The 24686-nt window shown below is 39.0% G+C and overlaps 1 protein-coding gene across 2 annotated transcripts in view; it reads left to right on the top strand.

Moving 5' to 3' along the window:
• Positions 1-24686, top strand: part of PDZRN4 (PDZ domain containing ring finger 4) — a 265494-nt gene that overhangs the window by 221527 nt on the left and 19281 nt on the right. For both annotated transcript variants that reach the window (XM_074825465.1, XM_074825466.1), the window contains one exon: positions 1088-1190. In XM_074825465.1, the coding sequence (XP_074681566.1) occupies positions 1088-1190 (103 nt within the window). The remainder of the gene's footprint in view (positions 1-1087; positions 1191-24686) is intronic.

The following is a 24686-nucleotide window of genomic DNA, read 5'->3' as shown; positions in this document are numbered from 1 at the left end:
GTGCAAATATCGGCAGGTGATGCTTATACAAAAATAGGATGTAGGCTTCTTCCTCTTTGTACTCCACCTCATGAGTAACATCATCTAGTGGTTGACCCTTGCCCTCTGTCTGTAGCCAGCAAAACTCTGATAGCCCTAGAGCTTTTCCGCTGACTTTCTGGCATGCTGTGCATCTCAGAAGATAGATAGATGCTAATGGAGAACATACCACTTTTGACTTTGATGTAGCTCCATTTTTAGAAGTTCTAGGTAAGCTGGGTAGATGGTTATCTCAGAGAGAACTTGCCAGCCAAATGCTGGATTGAGCCTGCCACTTAACTGCTGCACAGCTAGGAACATGATATGTGTATATTTTTGAGTTGTTACTGGATATTATTAAACTGTGTGCTACTGTGATTGAAGTTCCGTGCTTCAGCATGGGGAAAAGTTTCCCACCTCTGCTAAGATAGATCTGCACTGGGTGCTGCGTGGTTGGGATCCAGCCTTGGGTCTGAGGCTGTACCTAAGTGCACACTGTAAAGATCTCTTTCTTTGCGCTCCAAGCCTATTTAACACTACAGTTTACTGACATTTGTAAGTGTGCAGTTACTCAAATGCACTTCACCACTGTGTTATCACTGTAACAAGAGAGGATAATGTAAGTTGTTTTATGTGAGTTCTTGAACAATTTGTGAGCCTGGGTTGTAGATTATGCACATTCAAGACTTAATATCCAGATAATTAGTGAGCTTCCCCCAGCTGTGACACAACACATGAACCCAGAGTTTGGTACCTTTATGAGCATAAGGAGTCCCAAATTGTCACAGTTAAGTAGTTTGGCCCAAAACAGACACTTTTAAGAAATCACCTTGTGTAAATCTGACAAAAGATGGACCCAGCAAAATGAACTCAGACAGAGTATGAGCTTTTGGAAAAAAAAACCAGCCCATGCTACTTCTTGGTACAGTTCTTTTCAGGCTATCAGACCATTCAGAGTAGCATTCCAGAGATGCGAAATCAACAGAGAAGTGGTGGGGGTTTACCACTTTTTAATTTAAAAAAAACTATTGTCTCATCTACTGTTGTTGTACTGCTTTGTTCCATATAGCTGCCATTCTCTTCACCCAGTGGAGCATGAATTTTATGAAGGTAATGAGTATCTTTCCAGCCTGCCTGCTGATGCAGATAGAGCAGAGGACTTTGAGTATGAGGTAAGATCACTGGCACTGCAGCCTCTCTTTCTGTTATTACAGATATGGTATTTACACAACTGATAGCAGGGTCCTCTGAGAAAAATAAGAGCGGGAATACTTCTTAAAAAATTGGCACCAAAGGCTATTTTATTTTATACTTGTGTAATGTCACAGGCTTTACTGGGGTTAGGCTACACACATGAAATGTGAAACCAGAATTCTGCAGTGGGTGGTACATACAAGTCCAGGAGGATTATTAAACATATTCCCCTTTTGTGCAGTGGAGACTGTAACTCAGATGATTTGCTTTTGCAGTTTTAACACTTTAAAGCAAGCCTTTCCAAAATTAAAAATGGTAACTGGAAGCTTGATTGCTTTTTTTCCACTAATTTTAAGAATTAATTGGCCTTGTATCTCATGCCTTAGGGATCAGTCTTCCAGATACTTGGGTGTGTACTTGAGTGTTTGTAATATCAGGCTGCAACTTTGAAAATGAATATGATTTCTATTACTTGCTCTTTGATATTTGACATTGTAAGTATTGTAATTATAACAAATTATACTCTGTACCACAAATCTCCCTTTGCTGTTAATGCATTGTACTCTCCAGTCACAACGGTGAATGTGTTTCTGAGTCACTGTAAAAACATTATGTGATGCTTCCCAAAATGATAACATGTGATTGGTGACGTTGCTCTTCATTAGATTTTCATTTCAATATCTCAATAGTCCTCTTGTCAGCCAGTTGTTAGCTTTTAATGTTTTCCACTATCATCCAGTAACAAAATATTTGTAGGGACAGGCATAAGTAGCAGATGGTTCTTTTTATTATTAAACAGTGCTGAGTTTTTGCATAAGTTCAAGTTACTGTATTTTAAATAAGAGTGATTATAAATAATTAAATATCTTTAATACAAGATTGAAAATATCCTATCCTCCTGTTTGCTCTACCTTAAGAAAGCTTTTTAAAGGTTTCATATAACTGGTTGACATTTGGAAATGAAATGAAGGCAAAAGCTTTGGCAAATATGCAGTGTTCACTTTTATCATGTCTTTAGCAGCTAAGATGTTCTATTGAAAGTACAGCACATTGTTCTTTCCTTCTAGCAGCCTGGGGAATCTGAAGTTCTTCCCCTGGGAAACAGAAAAATCAAATAACATCTTCTTAGTGAATCTCAATCAGAGCAAGCAAACTTTTATTTGAACTCCTCAAAAAATCATTGCTAGGGATTAGTGAAATCATTATTTCTTCCCAGTTGGGTTTTGGTGTGATATCTCACAGCACAACAGTCTGAGAGCTTAAGTTCTGTTTTGACTCCCCATGTGTAATATAATGTTAAATTTCTATGTCAAATGTGTTTGCTTATGGTACTTCTTCCTTAAATGTAATAGAAACTATTTTTCTAGTAATATTTAAATAAATTAGTAATGTAAGCATCTAATAAAAATATTTTAAAAATACTTAGATAAAAATAATTTTCACCATTTAATCAGAATATCAGTGACGTACTAAAATACTAACAGTTTTTAAAGAGCCTACCTCATGCAATCAAGTCCTCTTCATGACCGTTATTAATCCCTAATAATAGCTGGCATAAGTATTGTGACAATGGCAAATACTTGGGCAGGTTCTCAGTTGCCTGTAATCTGTACTAATCACACCATCATAGTCATTAATTTGCTGTCAGCTGTGATTCAGTCGCCCAAGGCAAATTCACTGAGGGACTGAAATAGTGTTTCATGTGAAATTTAAATAGGGAAGGAACTGTCTAGCTTCCTTTCAGAAGAATGCTTTCTACTAAATATGAAAGTTTTGAAGGAGAAACAAGAACATCTTAGAGCCTTTAGCTAGCAGAGCTCTAAACATGAAAGACATTCCCAAAATTTAAGCCCATATGGTAGTATTATGATTTAGTTTACTCATTGGTTGTATTATCTGTTATTTCAGGTCCTTGTAAGACATTGTTAAGCTCCCTTGCCATAACTAGGTAGCTGGAAAGATTAAGAGCATTGTCCCCAGAGATACATATATCTCCATCCAAAAAAAAATCTCATAAAGGACAGAGTCAAAAGGGATATACTAGCTGCTGTTGCCAATCCAGGGGAGAAGCAGTAGGACAGTGAGTGGAGCAGAGGCTATGGTCCAGTGCTGTCAAGGTCTCTAAACAGTATTGGCTTAGGTGTACCCTGCTGTGGCCATTTAGTCCTACCCTTGCCCTGATGTTATCTGGCCCCTCAGTTACGCCAGTGTTACTTTTTGTGAAACAGATGTGAGAAGTAATACAATATTTTTTAAAAACAGATTTTTGGAAGAGTTGTTGTTAATCTAGCCCAGCTGCCTGATTTAATTTCCATCATAGTTCCACAGGTTGCTGTGTTGCAGCAGCAGCATCAGGGAAGGAAAAAATTCTCAAGCATTTGGGAAGACAACAACTTGTAAAATCAGCATTGTCCATCCACCATCTAAGGGTGAAAGCAGCAAGAAGAGAGGGTGCAGAAGCTTTGCTCATGCCACCCTGGGTGCTGCAGGCTGGGTGGAAGAAGCACAAAGCATTCTCTGTCTCCCACCATTGGATTTCTCCTGTGTTTAGGGCAAGAGGTTTATTGTTACTACTGTGCTTTCTGTAGAAGAAGGATTGTATCAGTGCTCCCTGATTTTATCACTGTTTTTTTCTTCGAAACAACTTCCTGGTGTGAACCCTAGCTAATCACACACAGCAAAAAGCCCACCTGGTGTCAGGAGTATGATCCAGTTTCCAAACTGCACATTAACATTCCCATTGTACTAAAAGGATACAGTTGAGTAGCTCACAGGTCTCCATGGAAAACTTAGTACTTTTTAAATGGATTCAAAGCCATACCTGGGGATTTCAGAAAGTGATTGAAACAAGATAGTGAGCAGAAAAAGAACTAGAGCAACACCTGATTATTTCCTAGAAATAGTTTCTAAGTGAAGAATGCATCAGTTCTGAGACACAAATGCAAAATACTCAGCCAAATTAGGAAGTAAAGAAGTAAGATGACTAGCAACTGAGGTGCTGTAAATAAGAATGTTTTGCAGGAAAGGGAATGTCCTGGAAAGCTTTGATCAGCTTGGAACTTGCTTACAGATATGTTTGGCATTTAAGTACCTGAGTTACCACCATAAGAAACAAACAGGAGGATCACATAGGATAGCCAGTACTGGGGATATGGAATTATACTTGCCAGTGGATTTGGTAGGATTAGACACTCACAAGACTCTTCTACTCCATTTGTAAGCTAGAAAAACACAGTGGGTTGTGCTCAGATGGTCGCAGCGCAATGAACTCAAGTATGAGCCAATTGTCTTGGAAGGATGAACTCCCTGGGAGACTCACTAGGCTCCATACAGTACCATACCTTAAACAAATGTTTGGAAAGATGGTGAAGCTGGGGGATTGCTGATAGCCAACATGAGTATTCTTATGTTGCTGCTGCAAAACTTGTCCTAAAAGGCATCTGAATTGTTGGTAGATATTAAGACAGGGGTCAAAGCCAGCATCAGTCAGTGTTGGCAGAAAGAGATGAAAAGATCTGCAATTCTGGCATAGCCAGATACCCATGAGGACTTTTAAGATAAAGCAGAAATTGACCGATTTGTAAATGCTCAGTTGGACTTGCAGTCAATATCACTGGAAGAGAGCCAAAGATATTCAGGACAAACCCAACCAGTCTGGCTGTAAGTGGCTGTTGTGCTGCTGGAATTGCATCATGTGATGTTAGAGTATACATCAGAGTCTCTGGTAGCAACAAGGTGAAAGGACTAAAAGCATCACAACCCACAGTAAGTCATGGCTCTAAAATTTGTCCTTGTAAGAAGAACAGAGGATACTGGTGCTAGAGAGGAGTAAATAAGCTAATGGGCATGAACTTCTTTAATAACATTTCTGAACCTACTGTCTAGGAGAGAGAAACATCATATACATGGTTTGGAACATTGGCAGTAATACAGAAATTAAGGGAAGAAAGTCACTTAAATGGCAAAAGTGAAAAAATAGGTAAAAAAACCCCAAAGAATGTTGTAAAGACAAAGCTGGACAAAAGAAAGCATCACTGTCTGAGCATCACAGTCTGAGGAGACTGCCTTTCAATAGGAGGGGCAGAAGAAAATAAGTTATAAGCAGGCACAAGCAGGTAGTGTCATTTAGTCAACAGGTCCTTATCCAAGGGCGGAGACGTTCGTACCATCTGTGTACTGAAGTAGCTTTTGAGCAAAAGCAAAATGGGAAGTGTTTGGTTTCTGCTGTGAGAGCCAATATCTCTGCAGAATTACAGCTTTTAAAATCTCATATATCTGAGATAGGAAGACATTCTTACTTCTAGCTGAATGCTTCTTACAAACGTCAAAAGTAGACATCCTCTAGAAGGAATGGCAGTGGGTCAACGTAACTGTAGTTGCATCTATGAGGAAGAGTAGGCTGAAGTTTCCTGTCAGAATTGAGGGGGGGGGTTTGGAGGGAGGTTGGGTGTTAGATGATGTGGATATGCGAAGACGACCAGCATAATTGCCTAAAAGACTTTCCAGCTCTGATTGTTCTTGGTTTTAGGCAAAGGCACAAGTGAGTGCTTCATTACAATGGCATAGCTTACAAGGAGCCTGGAGAACCACATAAGCGGTCCACCATGCCAGGATTATCATTTTCAGAGTGAAAAAGGCAGAATGGCAGCCATTGTGTTAGCCTACTTGTGTCCGATGACTCCAGTTTTAATGCATGCAAATGCTAGTGCTGACAGATTGGGGCAGTATTAAGATCAGTAACTGGGAGAAGATGCTAAAGGTTGAGTTGACCATATATGAAATTGCGAGTTACTCTGATGCTCTTCACTTAAGGTCGCAGAAACCATTGAGCTTCTTTATTTTACTTTTTTGCTCAAGAAGTTAGTGCATGTCACTAAATCAACAGACAACCACATGAGGCATGTGCAAGTGACATCTTTCTGTGGTCAGTTTTTATGAAGCCCTTTGTGTCCAGACAATGAAAGGATCAGAGATCCTGCAGGAAACAGCAGCCACAAAAGAGCATAGTATTTTGAGAAAAAGCCACGTGAGATTTTTCCCACCTGATGCCTCTGTGAAACTTGGAGCATGAGCTAGAAACTGCACACCTGCTGTTTTGATTCCTCCTATGCTCTGGAAAATAGGACTTCTGGAAATTAGAAGATTCATATGAAAGTTGCTTTACTCCATCATCAGTATCTCCTCCTAAGCAGAGCAACCCAGTGCTCTGGGGGTTAGTTAATACCTCAGGGCAAAAATGAATACTCTTAAGTTCATGTTCTGCTTTGTAGACCCAAGGGACAGATTTTCGGTCAGAATGAGGAAATAAACGTGTGTGCATGTGTGTTGAATGTAAGTACTAATTTATGGTTATGCACAGACATTCATTTAAATGTTTTGATGCGTATTTGCACCCATAAATCTGTTAACTCTAAATGTAGGTTAGGCCTTTAAGTTTACCACTGGCCTGATCCAAACCCACTGAAATTGCTAAGGTTTCCTACTGACCTGAGCATTTCTGGATCAGATGCTGTCAGCTGTTTTCACAAACTACTAAAAATGGGCCTTGAAGAGAGAAAAGGTAGAAAACTTTGGGAATTGGCCATGAGTAAGGTTTTGTGTAAACCTCTTCTTGCTGAACACTTAAAACTCTCATAGGGGAGAATTTTAACCTGTTCTCTTCAGGTTTTTTACCACATCTGAGCATTGCAGCAGATGCAATGCAGCAGTAGCACATTGGTTTACTCTTCCTGTAACACTCATCCCACTGTGCTGAGGGAAGGTATTTCAGGCACAAATTCAGACTTCCTGTTTCTGTGACATAATGCTTTTGAAGTGATTGATTTTACTGGTATTTTTTCCTTAGAACAAAAGAAGGAGTAATTTTGTTCAGATTAGCAGTCTGAATGATGCTGTTTATCTGAAGAAAGTTACTTGGAAGTGTAAGTATTTGTGGGTTGAGGCCCTCATGGCATACTAAAGTGTGGTCTCTGGTGACTTTCTGAAAGGTCCACCACTGCTGTAATAGGCCAAGAGAGACCTGTCTGCCCTGTGAATTCATATTTAAGGCCTTTTCAACACATGGATTATTTAACCAGTGAACCAAACAGATCTGTCTATCTCGTAAATACATATTTAGGGCCTTTTTAACATGAGGATTACTGAGCTGATAGCCTGTAACAGCTCCCTTCAGAGCTGTGATAGCCTGCAAACACTCCTGTGTGAGCATTACAGGCACTTGCGGCAATGCAATTGGAGCTCCCACTTAAATTGCTAACACCTGAATAAACAGTTTTTATGGAAACAGCTTCTGTGCATACTGCCAGCACTTCCAATCGCTGCAGTCAGACTCTTTTGTTTTGTTACCTGATGACTGTTTCTGTACAATGAAGCTAACCCAGAAGATGGATGTGTAACCATCAAAGTGGAAAACATTTCTTACATAAGAGTTTTCTAGAAATTCCTTACATGTAGCATGGAATTTCTCTGCACAGCTGTTAAGTCATGGTTTTTATTTAATAGTATAAAGGGGTGAGAGAGATCGAGAGAAACCTTGTTTTGTCAGGGATGACTCCAGCTAAGTTCAGGTAGGATGACAGTGATGTGAATGGGCAGAACCACTATAATACCTCTGTGACTTGCTATCAGGTTATGCTTGTTTCTTCTATATTTCCTATTGCAATTGGATTTTTTTTTTCATGAACTTCTTAAAACTTGGCATAAATCAAAAATGAGGCTTGAGCAAATAAAAAGCAGTTTTTTAATTCAACAACCACCAGATGTAATTTAAAAAAGAAGGCTTCAAGAAATAAGGATCCTGATAGAGATGGGTGTTGCAGTGTAGAAGAGCTGAAATGGTGGACAAGGTTGTGCCTTTCCATTGTCATCAGACCTGTCTGGTGTGGTAACGGGAACGTGAAAAGGCTTGCTGGTAAGTGTGGTGTAGATTTTCAATGGAAAAGCAGATACTTCTCACCATGTGCCTTACCTTATGTGGCTGCTGTTGTGGTGGAGGGACTGATCTGACAGCTCAGAGTGGGCTTAGATAAACTGGGACTTACTGTATTTTGTTTATTTTCTGACCATCAGTTTGTAACTGTCTAGTGGTTATGGCTGAATCATGGATGCCCCATGGTATAGAGACATTTACTGACACCATTATTCTGATTTTTATGCCAATTCTTAATATTATATAGCATCTGCTGTTAAGAAGCATCATGAAGGAACTGAATAGCTATGTGTGTGCCTGTGATCTGTGGTCTTGGTTGCTTAGGAGAGTCTTTCTGGTTTGTGGGGTCTTGGGGTGTTTTTTTTTTTCCATTCCTACCTGTCGTATCATACAAATCCAGAGGAAAAAAAAAAAAAAAAAAGGACTGTATTTTAAAGCTATTAATTGAAAAGCTTGTGAGGAAGTCTCCTGGACAAGTAAATAGATTATTAGAGTTGTTTCAGTTGGACAATTATCAGGGCTTCTAAAACCCTTCCTCAAGACTTTTTCCTTTTAACTCAAAAGGCATTCTGAGCTGTTAACACCTGGCCTGTGATCCAGCTGACTGTCACTACAGACTAAAAATGGAAAGGTCACAGTTAAAATGGAGAAGTGGCATTGGAACATTTTTTTGCTGTAGTTCTTTGAATAACACTGTGTAATAATTAAAAGAGGACTTTTAACATGCATTTGGTATACCACAGCACAAGATTATGTGTTTCACTGGCACTTTTTAAAACACCTGGGGATTTAAGGATGCATAATTTACACATAGACAATAATAAATACGTAATTTCTCCCTAACTGTGGCCAGTTGTACACTGTAAATGAGCAAAGGAGTGGAAAAAGGAGTAGTCCTTTCCTTTTACTTTTTAATCTGTCGTTTAAGAATTGAAGTCACTTTTCAAGTTTAAATTAATTAAACTTAACACCATTCCACTGAGGTTCTTCAATGTTATTATGTCCTGTATTGATACAGGAATTCACAAACAGGTGAACTAAGGACAGTCATATCGAGAGACTTGCCAAGTCAGTCAGTGACAGAACTGGCAGTAAAACCCAGGAGCCTTTACTTGTAATGCATCTCTCTTTTGGCCATTAAATCACTCTTCTTCCTTGTTAGTCATTGGATCATTTAGATGGAAGAGGATGTCTGGGTAGTTTCTGCCACCATTGTTTGTTAATTTTGAGTGTGTTACTGTATGTCATCACAAAATTCTGACATTCAGAGCAGATGAAGTTGCTGTCATCTCACCTCCCCTAAGTAATGAATATCCCAATTTAGGGCTTTGAACTGTGTCCACAACTACAGAGGATCATGAGAGAATGGGGACAAAAACACAAAACTGACATGGACAAATTTATCAAAGTTATTACCATTTATTGTGTTTTAAAACAGGAGTATAATATATCAAGTCAATGATATTCATTTTGTTTCATGATTTCATAAAACAAGCACAGGGTTACTCCTCTCTTCACCTGAAAGCTAATAAAAATTCTTCCTTGTTGTCAGAGCTTATGTTTTTCCAGGAAAATGAAGAGAAGTGAGCTTAGTTCAGCAGCATTTTATTGTTGGGCAACATTACAGCATATGGTATGTGTTTTTCACTCAGCAAAGGAAGAGAAAGGTGCTGGCAATATTTTCATATTTATGAAAATCTGTGGATTATACATCTTCTGTTTTGAAGAAATGCTTTGTTTAGACAGGTTTTTTTACTATTATACCACATACCTCCGTACATGCTTTACAGTGAAAATGTTTCTAAGGGTTTTATTAATACTATTTTTCACATGCTTTCTGCTTGAAAGTTCATGTAGTCTCTCTTGGAGATATGGAATCTAGCTATACAGACAAAAGATGGGAGAAAATAATTTCTTTTACATATTCTTTTAAAAATAACCTACATCATGTATAACCATAACCAGCTTAATTATAATGTCACTATTTTATGTCACTTATCATAATGTCACTATTTTAAAGCTTAGTATCCTAGGAAATTCAAGAGCACAGGCCAAATCCCCCTACTAAGAGGGAACCTTTTACAAGAAAATGGACTTTAAACAGGGTTTCAGTATTATGCATGATGGGCCTTCAGAGGAGAAATCAAAAAAAACAGGAGGGGTCTTTTCTGTGGAAGTTTGCTTTTTTATTTAATGAGGCAGCTCTTCAAAGAGAATGTGATAGTCATTCCTGGAGGGCATGGTTTGGTGAGCAGGAATACAGGTGAAACTGTATTGTGATCAAAAAAGCAGATGATGAGTTTGCTTTGTATTTCATCTCACGAATTCATCAATCTATACAAGTGTGTGTTTGGGGGTGGAGGACATTTCCATGTGCAACAGAAGTTTGAACAGCTGAAACTCAGCATGGATATGGTACCCATAGTCCTCGTTTTGGTGCCAGGAAAATAAAAATGTGTTTTAAAAGTCATTGCCTATCGCTTCATGTGCTTGATTTATAGGGACATGTATATGATTAAAATTTGCATATTTTAACTATACATATTTTAATATGTATTTATCTCAAAGTAAATAAGAGCATGGATGGAGTGAAATTTTAACTTAGTGCTTTCTAAGAATTTCTAATTTTGTAAGCTCAACTTTAAATTTAGCTTTTTATAGTATTTTGCCTATACTGTGTCTGAAAGGCATAAACTGAATTACAGGAAGATATATTTCTCACAGCTGTCTAAAACTGAAAAATTACATTTTCAGCTTGATTTTAATTAATATTCCAAAATAGCCTTCACACAGTTGTAGATCAAGGCTGTCCAAACATGTGGAATTGTAACTGGTTAGGAGTTTGACTCTACAGCTACATGTTGTGCTGTCCAGATAAATGCTTGCTGCAGCAGATGTTGGCACATCTGTTATGCCTCCCCATTTCAATTGGCTGCCTGGGTGTTTAGAAAGTGCTGATGAGGCAGATAAATCTTCTGACACGTTTCAGGCCCAAAGCAGGCAGGCAGCAGTAATAATGATGTTTACAGAGCCAAGTGTTGGGCAGTAACATTTTGAAATACAGCAAAAATAAAGTATGATTTTACTTCCAATAGGTGAAATTTGTTGTGAAAAGTGAAAGCTAATTATGCCAAGTGGTTCTCAGCTGATATGAACTGCAACTATGACAACTCATAAACCTCTGGACTTTGTGTATCTAAGGTTTGTTGGCTAGAAAAAGGCAGTTGCTACAGTTTAGAAAGAGCTCTAAACTGCGAAGGGGCTCTTTAATAAACTTAGGAGAGTTGGGAATCAGGTTTAGAAACAGCTGCAGCATATGTGGTTTTCGGAAGGGGAATAGTTGTCTTCTGGGAAGTTGAAGTTCCTGATCTTATCAGAATTCTTACTTTCAACAGGTTTTCCTTTACCCTTTGAAGTGTGACAGATTTGAATGTTTATATACCATTAGAGTCATCAAAACACCAGACTTTGGGGTCTTCTCCTGAGAAGGTCCATGGTGTATCAAAGAGGACATTCATGGACAGAGAAGGATGTATCGGACAGTTTCAAGTGCAGAGACTGGTTTCCAAGTACATAGAGCTTTTGCAGGTGTTGGATACCTTCCAGACCTTAGTCTCCAACACAGTGAATGGCAAACAGAAATGTAGTCGCTGTAAAGATTTTAGCACTGATGTCATGTGTTCATATTGTCACCTTCCCTTCAGTAGGTGTCACCACTAAATTTTCCAAGTTGCTTTCAAGAACCACTATTTGAGGCAAGTCCAGAAATTGCAGAGAGAGCCTATCATAGAGGGGCAAAAAAGTGGATGCTGATTATATAGCTGTTAGAGTTAGTTACGTTTTAGAGTATACAGTCTACAGCATCTCTGGACAACTCTTCCAGTGTTTGACTACCCTCATGGTAAGAAGACTTCCCTAAATATTTAATAGGAATTTCCTGAGTAGCAACTGATACCTGTTGTCTCATGTGGCTGTCACAGTGCACCTCCATGAAGAGTCTGGTTCTGACTTCTCTGGACCCTTGCATTTGGTACTTGAAGAAAGCAATAAGACCTCCTTATTAAGAAGATACTTCTCTTCAAAAGGCTAACTGAATGCAGTTCTCCCAGCCTCCCACCTCATAGGAGATGTGCTCCAGCACCCTAATTAGTTAATGGACTTCTAGCCAGATGTGGAGTGCTGTTTTCCTGCCTGATAACCAAGAGAAGGTCCATTCTAACATTTTATGTCAAAGCTATTTTCATTGGAAAACAGATTGGGGAGCTAATTCTGGAAAGCAAAAAAAATTGGACTTGTTGGAGTTTGAGGGGTTCCTCCCCCCACCCCTTAAATGGCTCAGACCAGTGATTCATTAGCTGTATCTCTTATTTTTCAATGTTGAAAGCCAAAAAGTCAATATGGGGGTCAGTATAGGAGCTTTAATGAACAGTCAGAATTTTTTTCTTCAAATACATGTAATAATAAATCTCCTTCTTTTATTTTTTGTCAAAATTGTCCAGAAGCAAAGGACTCCTTTGGAATACAGAGACTGACAGCCAGTGTGACAGTTTGGTATATTCACACACATTGCACAATGGAATAGTTACTACTCTAGTGTGCTTATCTCATTTTACCATAAGGTTCAGTTTCTGCCTTGTTTGCGCTATTCCCACCTACTTTGTTCAGTGAGAAGAAAATGAGAATGTAGAATCCAGTGAAAAGGAAATCCTTCGCTGCATATCATCAGCTAGTTAATTATACTTCAAATTCTTCTCGTATCCTTACAGCTTCACTTACATTGAATAAAAGACCAAAAGTAAGGACCAAAGCTGACTGCTGAGAAATACTATTTATAAGCCCTTCAACATGGATATCTCTGCTCAGAAAGCAAGAATTCATGGTTTTCTCAAGTGCAGAACATACCTGAAGGGGTGTTGGGTCTCAAGCAGGTGAAAACATATATGCATATATAACATAGGAAAATATATGTATATAGTTAAGTAGTTCTAATAAATTAGCATTCATACTGCACCATGGGAAAAGAACAGAAATAAAGAGAACGAATAGGGAGGTGGCAGAATTAAGGAAAAAAGTAAGACCATGGCTTGTTTGAAATAACAAAGTATGCTGAGGACATTTTACTTCCCAGTAAGTATGATCATCCAGACAATAGGAAAAAAAGGTTTTTAATAGAATTTTAATAGCATTTAGGGTACTTTATGTTTAATACTTCCCATAAAGGTTGAGTTTGGGATTCGTTTTTTGACAGGGATCTGAAGATTTGCTATTATGCATGCTAGCTAAGAGGGAAAACTCGGGTTTGAGTGGATGTTTGTGACTTCCTGGAGGATGTACTGGCAGCTGTTGAGCTTTTTGTAGCCAGGAAGCCTGTAATCTGTAAAGGATTTTTTTTTTCCCCTCTTTGACTTCCTTATGAGATACACTCACTGTGAAGTCCACCATGTGTCTTTAAACTCAAGGCTTAAATACCCTTTAAAAGCAAATCAGAAAGGCCACACCAAGCCTGCGAGGCCCACAGAATTAGAAGTTGTGTTTATCTCATCCCCATATGCTTAGACCCTTCCTCCCACTGCAATACTAAATTTGTTCATAGCACAGCGATCAAAGGTTTCTCACATTTGTAGTCCAGCTCCATCATTCATCCAGCCTAACCTGTTTCCCCCATCTGCTCTGCGACTGCTGTCCGCCCCCTGTCCTCACCCATTGGGAGTCTCAGCTGACACTTGGGTGTCTTCCTCCTCCCACTCACAGCCATCAGACTGTTACTGATCATCACACATCAGACTGCTGAATATGCACTGGCAGGCTTGCCATGCCTTAAGTTACTCCATTGTTTGATTTCCTACATAGAAGTGCAGTGCACACCAAAAATTTTCTCCCCAGAGCTGCAGAGAGTGAATTCCCATATCCAGTGGAGCTTCTTTATTATCAAAGTATTCATCAGCTACAGGGCCAAATTCAGCTCCCACAGTTCCAAGATGATATTTTATTAATAGATGCCTATATGTCAGCATGTTAATTCTGTTTTTTTCTGCTACTACTTTTTATTTTTCTTTCTTCTTTTTTAAACACTGGTATCACTGTCTACAGCATCCTGCTGTCCCAGAGCATTCTTTGTCTGGTCACAAAGCTGCATGTGGCTCTAAGTGTAACTATAAAGTAGGGATCAGCAGAAAAGTGATTTTGTTTTTAAATATTTCTCATTCTGTGTTGTATTTGCTTTTGTATTATGCATTTGAGAAATGCTTGCTGATATTTTTACTTTCTGCTTTGATGTAAACAAATCTTGTGTCAGAGATTCTTAAATCTAAACCAGACTTAAAAAAATGAGGATTAAATGAGACTTTAGCCTATAAGGTAGAACCCCACCCCTTGGACAGAGCATTGTTTTTCCCCACCATGTGGAATGGAGATAACCCTCTGTTTCTTTGTGGTAAGCTACCAACCAAATCCATTCTGGCAAATCTGACACCCAATGTGATTTGTCCTTTTCGATGCTGTTTATGAGAAGTCAGGACAGTCTTCTGTCAAAATTGATAAGTGAGAAGACAGGGGGGAATGCAATTTTATTTGTAACAGCACAGCTGCCAGCAGTTCCAGCTTGTTTACATCTAGGCTGGCTCTGTCTTGCTCCATAGCTTTTCTATTTCCATCCAAATATCCCCCAAGTACATTGTGGATGTGCCTGTCTATGTAAAATCTGCAGAACAGAACATACAGGGAGCGAGAGAGGGGAAAAAGAACTTCTTTACGTTATTTTCACAACTCAAGAATGTAAGTTGCTTTAAAAGTGAAATCTTGAACTCTGCAAATCTCCATAGACATTTACAGAATGGGTTCTAAAACTAAACTATAATCAGCTAAAATCCTGAGATGCTTTGTTACCTTTCATGGTGAAGGTACCAGAGGAGTTAAGAGCTTTGCCTTTCTGATTGAAGCATTCTTTTTCCAGTGGAAGTGGCCAGTGTTTGTAAATTAAATCCACTACAAACATTTAAATACAAGTTTATTAGTTGTGAAAAGAATGTGATAGGACCCTGCAGTGACCTGTGAAGGGAAGGACAGTTTCATTACACTCTGTTTCATGATGAATACTTCTGCTAGATAGCCTACAATTAGCCTGTGTTACATTGACATTAATGTATTTCCTGGAAAATCCTTTTGACAAGAGGGCGTAATTCTTGATGGCCTTAGGATAGTTCTCAGGTCTAGGAAGCCTTTGTTTGCCTGCAGTATTATTTGTCTTCAGTCTGGCATCCCCAGAATCCCAGGCAGTTTTGATACTTTTTTATTTGTATACTTAAGAAAGCTACCGTGATAGGCGTTTCCTCTATATAGCCTCTCCTGTGAGCTGTTTCTTTACAGTAGCCCACCCTAAATATGCAGTTATCATGGTGGTAAAGTGAGAGAGGGGTTTTATGTTTGACTGATTTAGCTTATAACAGAGGAGCTTTTCTAGCAAACTGAAAATTCCTTTTGCCATTTCTCTTTTTGCAGTTGATTAATAATTAGTCTTCTACATGGTTTGTCATTAAAAGGTAGAGTCCAGAGATGGCTGTAAATGTCATGGCTCTGGTTCTGTGAATTGTGGGGTCATCTGACACTTTTGCTTTCTCATTGTAAGTGTCTATCCTATCACTGTGTTTTGAAGAGTTTCAATCATGCTCTTAAATGAATTGTTTGGCGATTGCCAGGGGAGACTTTCTGCAGTGCTGACCTGCCTGGCATGCACTTACACACAGATATATACACACTGTATGTACCTATGTACTCATATGCATAAATTTACACACACATACTACCTCACCTCCACACACATAGACACATGCACACACAAGTTATCAATTAAATATTTAACACCCACCCGAAGCCTAAAAACAAAATGCCTACCTTAAAAGGAAATCACTTTGTTGAATATACATTGGAGGTGCCACAGAGATTGGTAGCCCATAAGGAAAAAAATAATTCATCATATTTAAAATAGATTGTTGTGATGACTTCTACTGTTGCAAGGATTTGCACATCTTTTTTCTGAGTTTCCTCAAATTACTTCTGGTCATTGTTAAAGACATAACCGCTAAACAAAGCCTAGCTAAGAGAGTTGGAAACATGAAATGTGATACTTTTCGAAAGACCAAGCAGTCTTGTAGTCTTACCCATTGTACATACCCTGATCATTTGTACATAACAGTCACAACTCCTACTGCATGGTACAAATTCAGAAGTGAAATAAATGGTGTTTTAAGAGGAAGCCTAAGAACACAATTTTCTGCTGATGATGCTTTTTTTGTTGCAAACCCAGGTTGTTGTTTCCTCTATTTTACACCTACACTCATTTACAACGTATCTTTTATGTAATGTGTAATGCCATTCTAATCACTTCTGAATTTGAGATTAATTTTTACTAGCTCTACTGCTAGCTCTCTACCCTCCTAGGACTTCATTAGATTGAACTGTTCCTGTAAGAAGAGTGAAGGGATAGCTCTGGTTCTGTTTGTATTATTTATTTTTATTTCATGAGCAGAATTACGTGCCAGTGATGACAAGTGTGTGGCATTATGAAGATTAAATATTATAGAAGGTAGCAATGTAAATGACCGATGATTTGGCAGCCTGGAAAAGGTATATCCTTCTAGTCATGTGGAGGAAGAGGCCAAGAAAGTGAATGTGATTAGTGAGATGCTGCCAGGATGCTCAACTGTCTGGAGCTATGCCTGATAATGATCCAGGTGCTTATGTCACTCCCAGTAATGTGATAAGAACTGCAGAGCTGGGATTACCAAACACAGTTATGAGGTTGAGAGTGAACTTTGCTTTGTTTCCATAGTTTACAGAAGCCACTAGCAAGAAGCTGATAAAATTGATCTGACTTTGCAGGACAACCTTCTTATAGTAACCCTGACAGAAAGTGTGAAAAGCAGCCAAAATTCAGCTATGTATATAAACTGGAGGTTAATCTCATGCATAAAGATGCAGAAACAAAACAATACTGAAGAGTGAATCTTAATTTTAAGGTGTGTGTAGTCCTATAGTCCCTGTGCACTTCTGGTTTATACTTCAGAAGAGTGACTCTAGCTCAGATGGATGAGGATTTTTTTTCAGTATAACCAATTTATTAAGATAAGTCAGACCTTAATGTACTTTCGCAGTTAATTCTTCATTGAGCTATTCTGTAAGTATGCCGTTCTTGGCCTTTTGTGCTTCATTCATTCAGTTAATCATTCTGTCAATTATACCATTAGCGAGATGAACATTAAAACAGCTTCTCAGCTATTACTACAGGTAAAAAGGAAAAGCAAAGATAAAAGTAACTACTCATCTTATTTTGCTTTATTATTTTGGTTTTGTTTTCTCTTAAAATTCATGGTAAATACTACACTCTTCCACCTTGGATCATCAGATATTGGGTCCACTCATTGCATTCAATAAGCCTTGGTTTCTTCCAAAACTGCAGTCAAGGCTACAACACAAAATAACTAGCCTGGCACAAAGACACTGCTTTACAAAGTGCTTGTGAAAGAAACTGAGGAAAGCAGGACATAATCATAAAATCTGTCAGCTAAACCTTGGTGTATTTTAGCATTTTCAAACTCTTAGGTTATCCCAACTATGAATTAAATTGTGTAAAGACTTTGGAACTCTACCTGATAATGGTCCATAAAGGGGTAGAACATAGAGGTGTTTCAGCTCACACCTGGGGTTGTTTCACAGTATGCACATGGCCACTTAGTCATGGGCAGTAATTCACTGATTGACAATTACTGCATTGTTGTGGGTGGCTATGAAGACAACATTTTCTTCTTTTTTTTTTTTTTTTTGCCTTGATGTTGCAATAATAGCAACTAGTAACAATTTGTAGTCTGGTTTTGATCCAAGAGGTACTAGTAATCATCCTATGGTACAGAAAAATTGCTGAACCCAGAGAGACCTCCACAGACTGCCTCTCTCTGAATTCTTCTGCCTTAGGACACATTACATTACTATGGGCTTTGTAGATGGAATTTGACAGCCACCTTAGAGACTTGAGCCAAGATACAGCTCTTTCATACATTTTAGGATTAAGATAAAGCATATCTGAATTGCATTGTTTGTTTCACCACACAAGGACTTTTCCAGATTGACAGCTTTTTATCTTTCTTCTGGTGAAGCAGGAATCCTTCTCCAGAATGCTGTGGTGACTTCCTTTTTAAAAGCTGTATGTTTACTGTTGAGTTGGCTCCTAATTTAAAACCTATGATATAAAGGCAATTTCATACCTGTAAATAACAAAACTTCCCTTCTCCTTTCTACCTTTTTTTTTCCCCATTCAGGAGAGTTGTTCGAAGGGGAGAGGGAAGAAAACACAGTGTTTTGGTTTTACAGGCTGGACTATTCTGATATATAAGCAGCATGAAAAGCTGACATTCTTTTCCTCTAAAGATAATGGAATTAAATGGGACAAGGTAGATGCTAGTTAATGCTAAGAAATGAAATAGTTGACTGTATCATAAACAAAACATGTTTAGGATCCTCTATCTTAACAGGTCACAATAATACAAACCCTGAACTATGAATCACAGTTCTGTTACACTGGAGAGTAACACTAATTAAAATTAATTTAGTATTTGACTGTCTCACAGTGAGATGATTTTCTCATTGTAATGAGGACTTAAATGTTAACTGAAATGATCACACACCATCCATTTAGCAAAAATACTCCTGTGTTTTGATTCCATGCTGTCCCTTCTAATGGTGTTACCAGAGTTCATGGGACCCATTACTCTGATATACTGTATGGGTGAAGGGAACTCAATAGCTATTACGATTTTGATAGTCTTTCTTGGTCCTTTTAGTGGTGTGCAACAATTGCTATAAAGGCAGACAGGGAAGCATTTATAATATTTCTACAGTGCCTTTCAAACACTCTGTAATCATTTACTCTTTTATGTCCTGCTACTCTGGTGGTGTTTGCATTGTTTTCTGCTTATAGATAAGGACAACAAGTCAACAAGTGATGACTGCACCAAAGCAGTTAAAATTGAACAAGGAATAGGGACTTAAAGGCAGAAAAAGTCTGGAAACCTGCTAAAAAGCTTTCTTATGAGGCAATATCTTACTAATTTTTTTTCAAAATTATGATGAATTTGAGAAGGTAGGGAAATTTCCCTTCCTCAGTATAGAGCATCATCCAGGGAAGAATCTCAAACATATGCCCAGTAATCTAAAATACATTCAGTGATTTTTCAGAAAATTTGCATTTCTTGATCTTGCAATCATTTACTTGTATCAATAAGTTCATCCTCTGTCATTTGCAATGGTAACTTTTTTTTAATGTTTCCTTATTAAAGGTTTCCATTCTGGACATGGGTCACAATATATACAGAATGAAATTGCAAAGGGCATCAGCAGGTTTCCTTGTCAGCATAGTCTCAGGAGACTCCCAGTCCTAGTATGTCATGTTTGGCCCTGAGGTAGCCAAGTGAGAGTTTACCGTTGTCATACTATAGAATAATGTTGAATAATTGATTAACTTTCTTAGCTATACTGGTCTACAATACATATAGTAAACTAGTTTTATTACATTTCACAGCCAGTCATGAGTGAAACGAAAATGAAAAATGGACACAGAATGAGACAAGACAATATTATAGAATCCAGCAACTAGACTCTAAACCCTTTAGAGCTGGGTCAGTGTTTCTCTCCTTAAACTTCCATTGTACCAGAGATGCCCGAGAGTTACAGTTTCATGGAAAGAATTCAATGTCTTTGCTAATTCTGTGAACAGTGTAGGTAAAGTTCAACAAAAATAATATTATCACAGAGAGCATCAGGGATTCCCTGAGCATACTTATTCCCCAGCAGTTCCTGGGCAAGGGACACATCAGATTTAAGTGTATTCTGAGTTTCAAACTCTGGTTGCCTCCAAACACTGAAAGTTCTTGCATGGGCTTTGAAAGTCTTCTACCTTGGGAATAGGGTAGCTTGCTGTATTTGTATTGAGCTCTAATTTCTTGTTTATCTTATTTCCCACCCATACAAAAATTTCTTCTCATCACACAGAAGTGTGAGAAGGCAAAACAAAGGATCAGCAGATGAGAGAGAGGAAGGAGAACAAAGTGGCAGTAATAAAAAGTTATTTCAGTAGTGCCTGGCGGTATACATGATTCATACATAATGAAGTGGTCACTTTAGTAGATGGGACTTCCTGCTTACCAGGCAGTAATTTCTTTACAGATTTTTGTAGGTGAGCTAACAGAATGGGTTATAAGGTGAGAGTAAAAGGAAGGTGATGCAGGGGCTATGTGGATGTGGGCACTTACTGAGAATGGAAATGTTTGAGGGAAAAATGGGAGAAAAGGGTGAATGAGGCTGCTCTCTGTGAATATGGGTAAAGGGTTGCTTAGGGAAAGAGTGAACTGAGAAGGGCTTTGAAGATGAGGACAGAAGGATTGTGTTGGTGGAGAGGGGTGCCAGGGTGGGATGGTTCAAATGGAGGTGAGAGAGGCTCACAGGCAGTGATGAGACACAGTCAGAGCTCAGCCACGCTATAAATGGGTTGAACAGTGTTGAACAGGGAGTAGCTATTCCTGACAGAAAGTGCAGGAAGGATTCAAAGGTGTGCATGGCTTAATACAGACCATTGACAGAGTGGCCAGCAAAGAAAAATGGGGCAGAGTAAGCTTTCCATGTGTGCAGTTATTCCAGCACAGGGTCATCAGATGAATAACTTGTCAACATCTTCTGGGTGCAGTGAGAGGAAACTTTACCAACTTCCCTCTTAGGCTGTAATCTGTTTTCCAGTGTGCGGATGGAAAATGTGAAGAGTTCAGAGCTCTTTTTGCCCCCAAAAGCTACTGTTTAAGAATGGTCACTAGAGGGTTCATGGTCTGTTTTCTAACAAACCATCAGCTTTACTCTTAGTAGAAAGATCCACTATAATTGCAAACTGATGCAAACTTTTACAAGGTCTCCTTTAATAGTTTAATAGCAATTCTAGAAAGCAAACAGCCCAGTTGATTACATTTATAATCTACTTCTCTACCACTTGAGAGAAATGACAGTATTAACCTAGTCTTCCCTCCCCAAATAGATGACAGGTCCTTGTTTGGTCTTATGTCTCCTGAGACTGACAGCCTGTAAACTGGTTTTCCATCATTGAAGTGAATGATGGCCTTTAGCTGGGAGCCACTACTCTTTCACTTTAGAGGATGACCAGTATAACCAGTTCTTAGTCCTTCAGGAGCATGACCTGCACCTCTTTGCTGTCTTTTCTATGTCCAAAGAAATGAGCTACTTTGGAAATTTGCATCCCGGTCTTTCAAGGCAGGATAGTCCTTATTCTAATTTCCATGTCTATCTTTCAACCAAATAATTTATGGCAAAACAGTTTAAAGTATTGTCTTCACTGTGGCAATGCCCTGAATTATTGTTCTGCCCACATAGAGAAAAGAAGCAGCAAGTCAAAGATTTAGCAATTTGGCATTGATTTCTGACACCTGGCAGCAGAATAATCTTCATGTTGAGAGGCGGCTGCCCCCAGAGTGCCCAAAAGAGGGGGAGGCTGTCATCTCCTGAGCTCTGTCCTCAGTCCCTCTCCTTCCACCATCTGTCTGTCAGTGCCCTTCATGAATCTCCAAATATTGTTTCTCACAGATTTTTAAAATGCTGAATTTTGAAGACTGTCAGTTCAGTCCCTACATGCACACAAAACCCAAAGAGGAAACAACTATATGTGTGTGTGTGTGTGTGTGAGTGCATGTGTGCATGTATCTCAAGGGGTTCAGAGAAGGAAATTACATTCTTACAAATTCTTACTGCTGCCAAACTTATTGTTTCTTCTGTTAAAGACCAGTCAGGGAAAAAAACCACTAAAAAGTGTCTGTCACAAAGTCCAATGTCAAATGCCTTTGCCCGTGATGGTCTAGGTTCTCTAGTATCTCAATCGCTGCTCTTCTGTTGAAGTTGTTTCAGATGTGCTTGTTATATAAAGATCAGATTTGTGGGCTTTTGCTTTGAGAGATGATTTAATATTTTACAAAGGGGTTCTAAATTTTCCAAACATGTTTTGTCAAGCCTGATTTGTTTGAATGTGACCAGGATGTATTGTGTTTGCTGTAAAAAAGAAGATGCCATGAAGTTAGTAGTGCATATATGCAGTGGTAAAAAGGCAGTTATCTGGAATGACTTCCAATGCAAATTAAGAGACCTCATCCAACTTCTCCCTCATGCTGAATGAGATATTACTTGAGTACGTACCTGAGTCTAGACTGAAAAACACAAAATGTTTATTGGGCCTTTAACACCAAGTACCACTATCTCAGTTATAGGTATCTACAGATTCTAAGTGGCCACAGCCATGCGCAGTCATCAAACTATGCCCCACAGAGTCATTTAGGAAAGAGGTAGTCGCAAGAGTACCGAGTACAGATCTCAGCTCTAAGCTCTGTCACTGGATGGAGAAACGAAATCTGTGGCAACTCAAGCACTATGCACAACCAGGACTGGTGCATCCCAGTCAGAGGATATTAGTCACTGATACTTGTCATCAGCTGGTTCCCAGAGACAGTTTTAGCAAACCTCTTGGACTCCCAGGATGGAGCCTCTAGTGTCATCCTCATTTTCCTTTACTCTTTCATGCCCTAAATGTTTAATTTATTCTGCTCTTTAAGCCACCACACTTAAAGGATTCAGTTTGTTTGCAGCCTGAAACATTTGTACAGCTTTGTAGTAACATTTTGAGACAAATCATCCACAAGAACTTCAAGGTCATTCCCGACCAAAGAAATTATGTTCAGAGCAGTCCTTGGGGCCCCTGTCCAGCCTTAGCGCAGTGAGACAGGAGGTTGTGCCAGCAGGACAATGAAAGTCAATGGATTTCAGCTTGTGCACAGCTCCTCATTTGCCTTGATTTAAAGGCCCCAGTCTCAGTCCTTTATGGTGTATTTAGGCTTTCTTATAGGCCTCCAAGGGTCCGCAAGCTTCTTTATTCCTTAGAAGTATAGCTTGTTGCTGTAATTGAAGCCGTTTTGTTACTGTAATTTCTCCCTAATATTACAGTTCTAGTCAAGTGTTCTTTCCCTCTGGAGGCATCAATTATTATGGGTTTTGAATAGCCTCCCTCCAGTACACATACTTTCGCTCCCAATGCCAAAATCAGGTCACTGCAATTCTCTTCCCTAATAAAACATGGCCCATGTTTCTTCTTTCAAACTTGATGTATAATGTGCACTGGTGACTAATTCCACTTCTTACCACCCTATTTAAAACTCCTGCCACATTTAAGAAAAACTAAAGAATACTACAGGCTTCATGGTATTTTCTACGTTTTCTTAGTTTTCATTAAGACAGTCTATGGAGAAGTTTATAGGGTTTATGCAGGTACTGAACCCATGTAGATGTGTATGTTGGTGAGGAAGTAGGGGAGCGAGCCACAGCAGTGCACTTTGTGAAAGATGTTCAGCTGAAATGAAAATGGCACGGGGTTCATTGGCTAACCCCTGTGTGCGAACCTCAGGTTTTTCTGCAAGTTGTGCTGTTTTGACACCTGGTCCCCACAACTTGATCAGACTCAGTAGTGAGTCCTCACTGCTGTGCACCCTGTGCCTGTTTATGGATTAACCTGTGTGACATCTCTGGGGATGGGGAGGAACAAGCTCTGTATCACAGACTGAGAACTGAAGCATGAGTTTGTCTCTCTTCTTTTTTTGCACAGCCATGAGAAGCAGAAGCTGTTAAGCTCCAAATGTCACCTGCAAACTCCCTTTAAATGTATATATCAGCTAAAGTTTCCCATTTGCAACCAAGCTAATACTCTGTGTTATTGGATTCATCGTGCTTTATTAAAATTACTTGTTACACGGTGTTCAAACCAAGTGCAGCTTTGCATTTTTGTGAATGATTCCCCCGTGAAACCCTAAAGATGCTTAACTCAGATGGGTGTATGTAGTAGTTATCACTGTGCCATCTGCCCTAAAACTTGCACTTTTCATGAGATGCCACTGCTGGGACATCTGGCACTAAAAATATGTTTTCTGCATCATCTCACAATTGAGGAGGATGCCACGGCTGTTCAGCTCCACAGGAGATTCCTTGAAGCATCCTTCTGTTACCTAACAGCTTCTTCAATGAAGCTATGGCACTAAACTGGCCAGGGGAGGAATTATGCTATTAATGGAAGGCTGTGTGTTTGCTTTATGGCTTGGATTGCTGATAGAAGGGAATAGCACTTGTGTGATGGATTGATTGATGTGTAGCCAGTCTGTCTTATATCCTGTAAATCAATAGGTGATGTGATAGGACTAAAATGACTATGTAATATACTGTAAGTCAGCTTCTGTTATATGAAAGCAAAAAAACTGCAAAATCAATGCACAGCCATATTTCTCAAAGTACGTCATGTCTTACTGAACTGTTTCTATATAGCTTGAACCTGCAATGTACTGGGATTTCCTTCTTTATTCACAGAATATTTTCCCCCTTAAAGTGGCACGCAAAATATTGTGTCTCAAGACTGGGCAGTATGAGTAGGTCATATAGTATGAGCATGTCCTGCAGTAGGAGTATGTCA

Source organism: Strix aluco, chromosome 5, assembly GCF_031877795.1.
Source record: "Strix aluco isolate bStrAlu1 chromosome 5, bStrAlu1.hap1, whole genome shotgun sequence".
NCBI classification, from domain to species: domain Eukaryota; kingdom Metazoa; phylum Chordata; class Aves; order Strigiformes; family Strigidae; genus Strix; species Strix aluco.
Note: the sequence above shows the minus strand (reverse complement) of the source record. Positions and strands in the feature narration are given on the sequence as shown.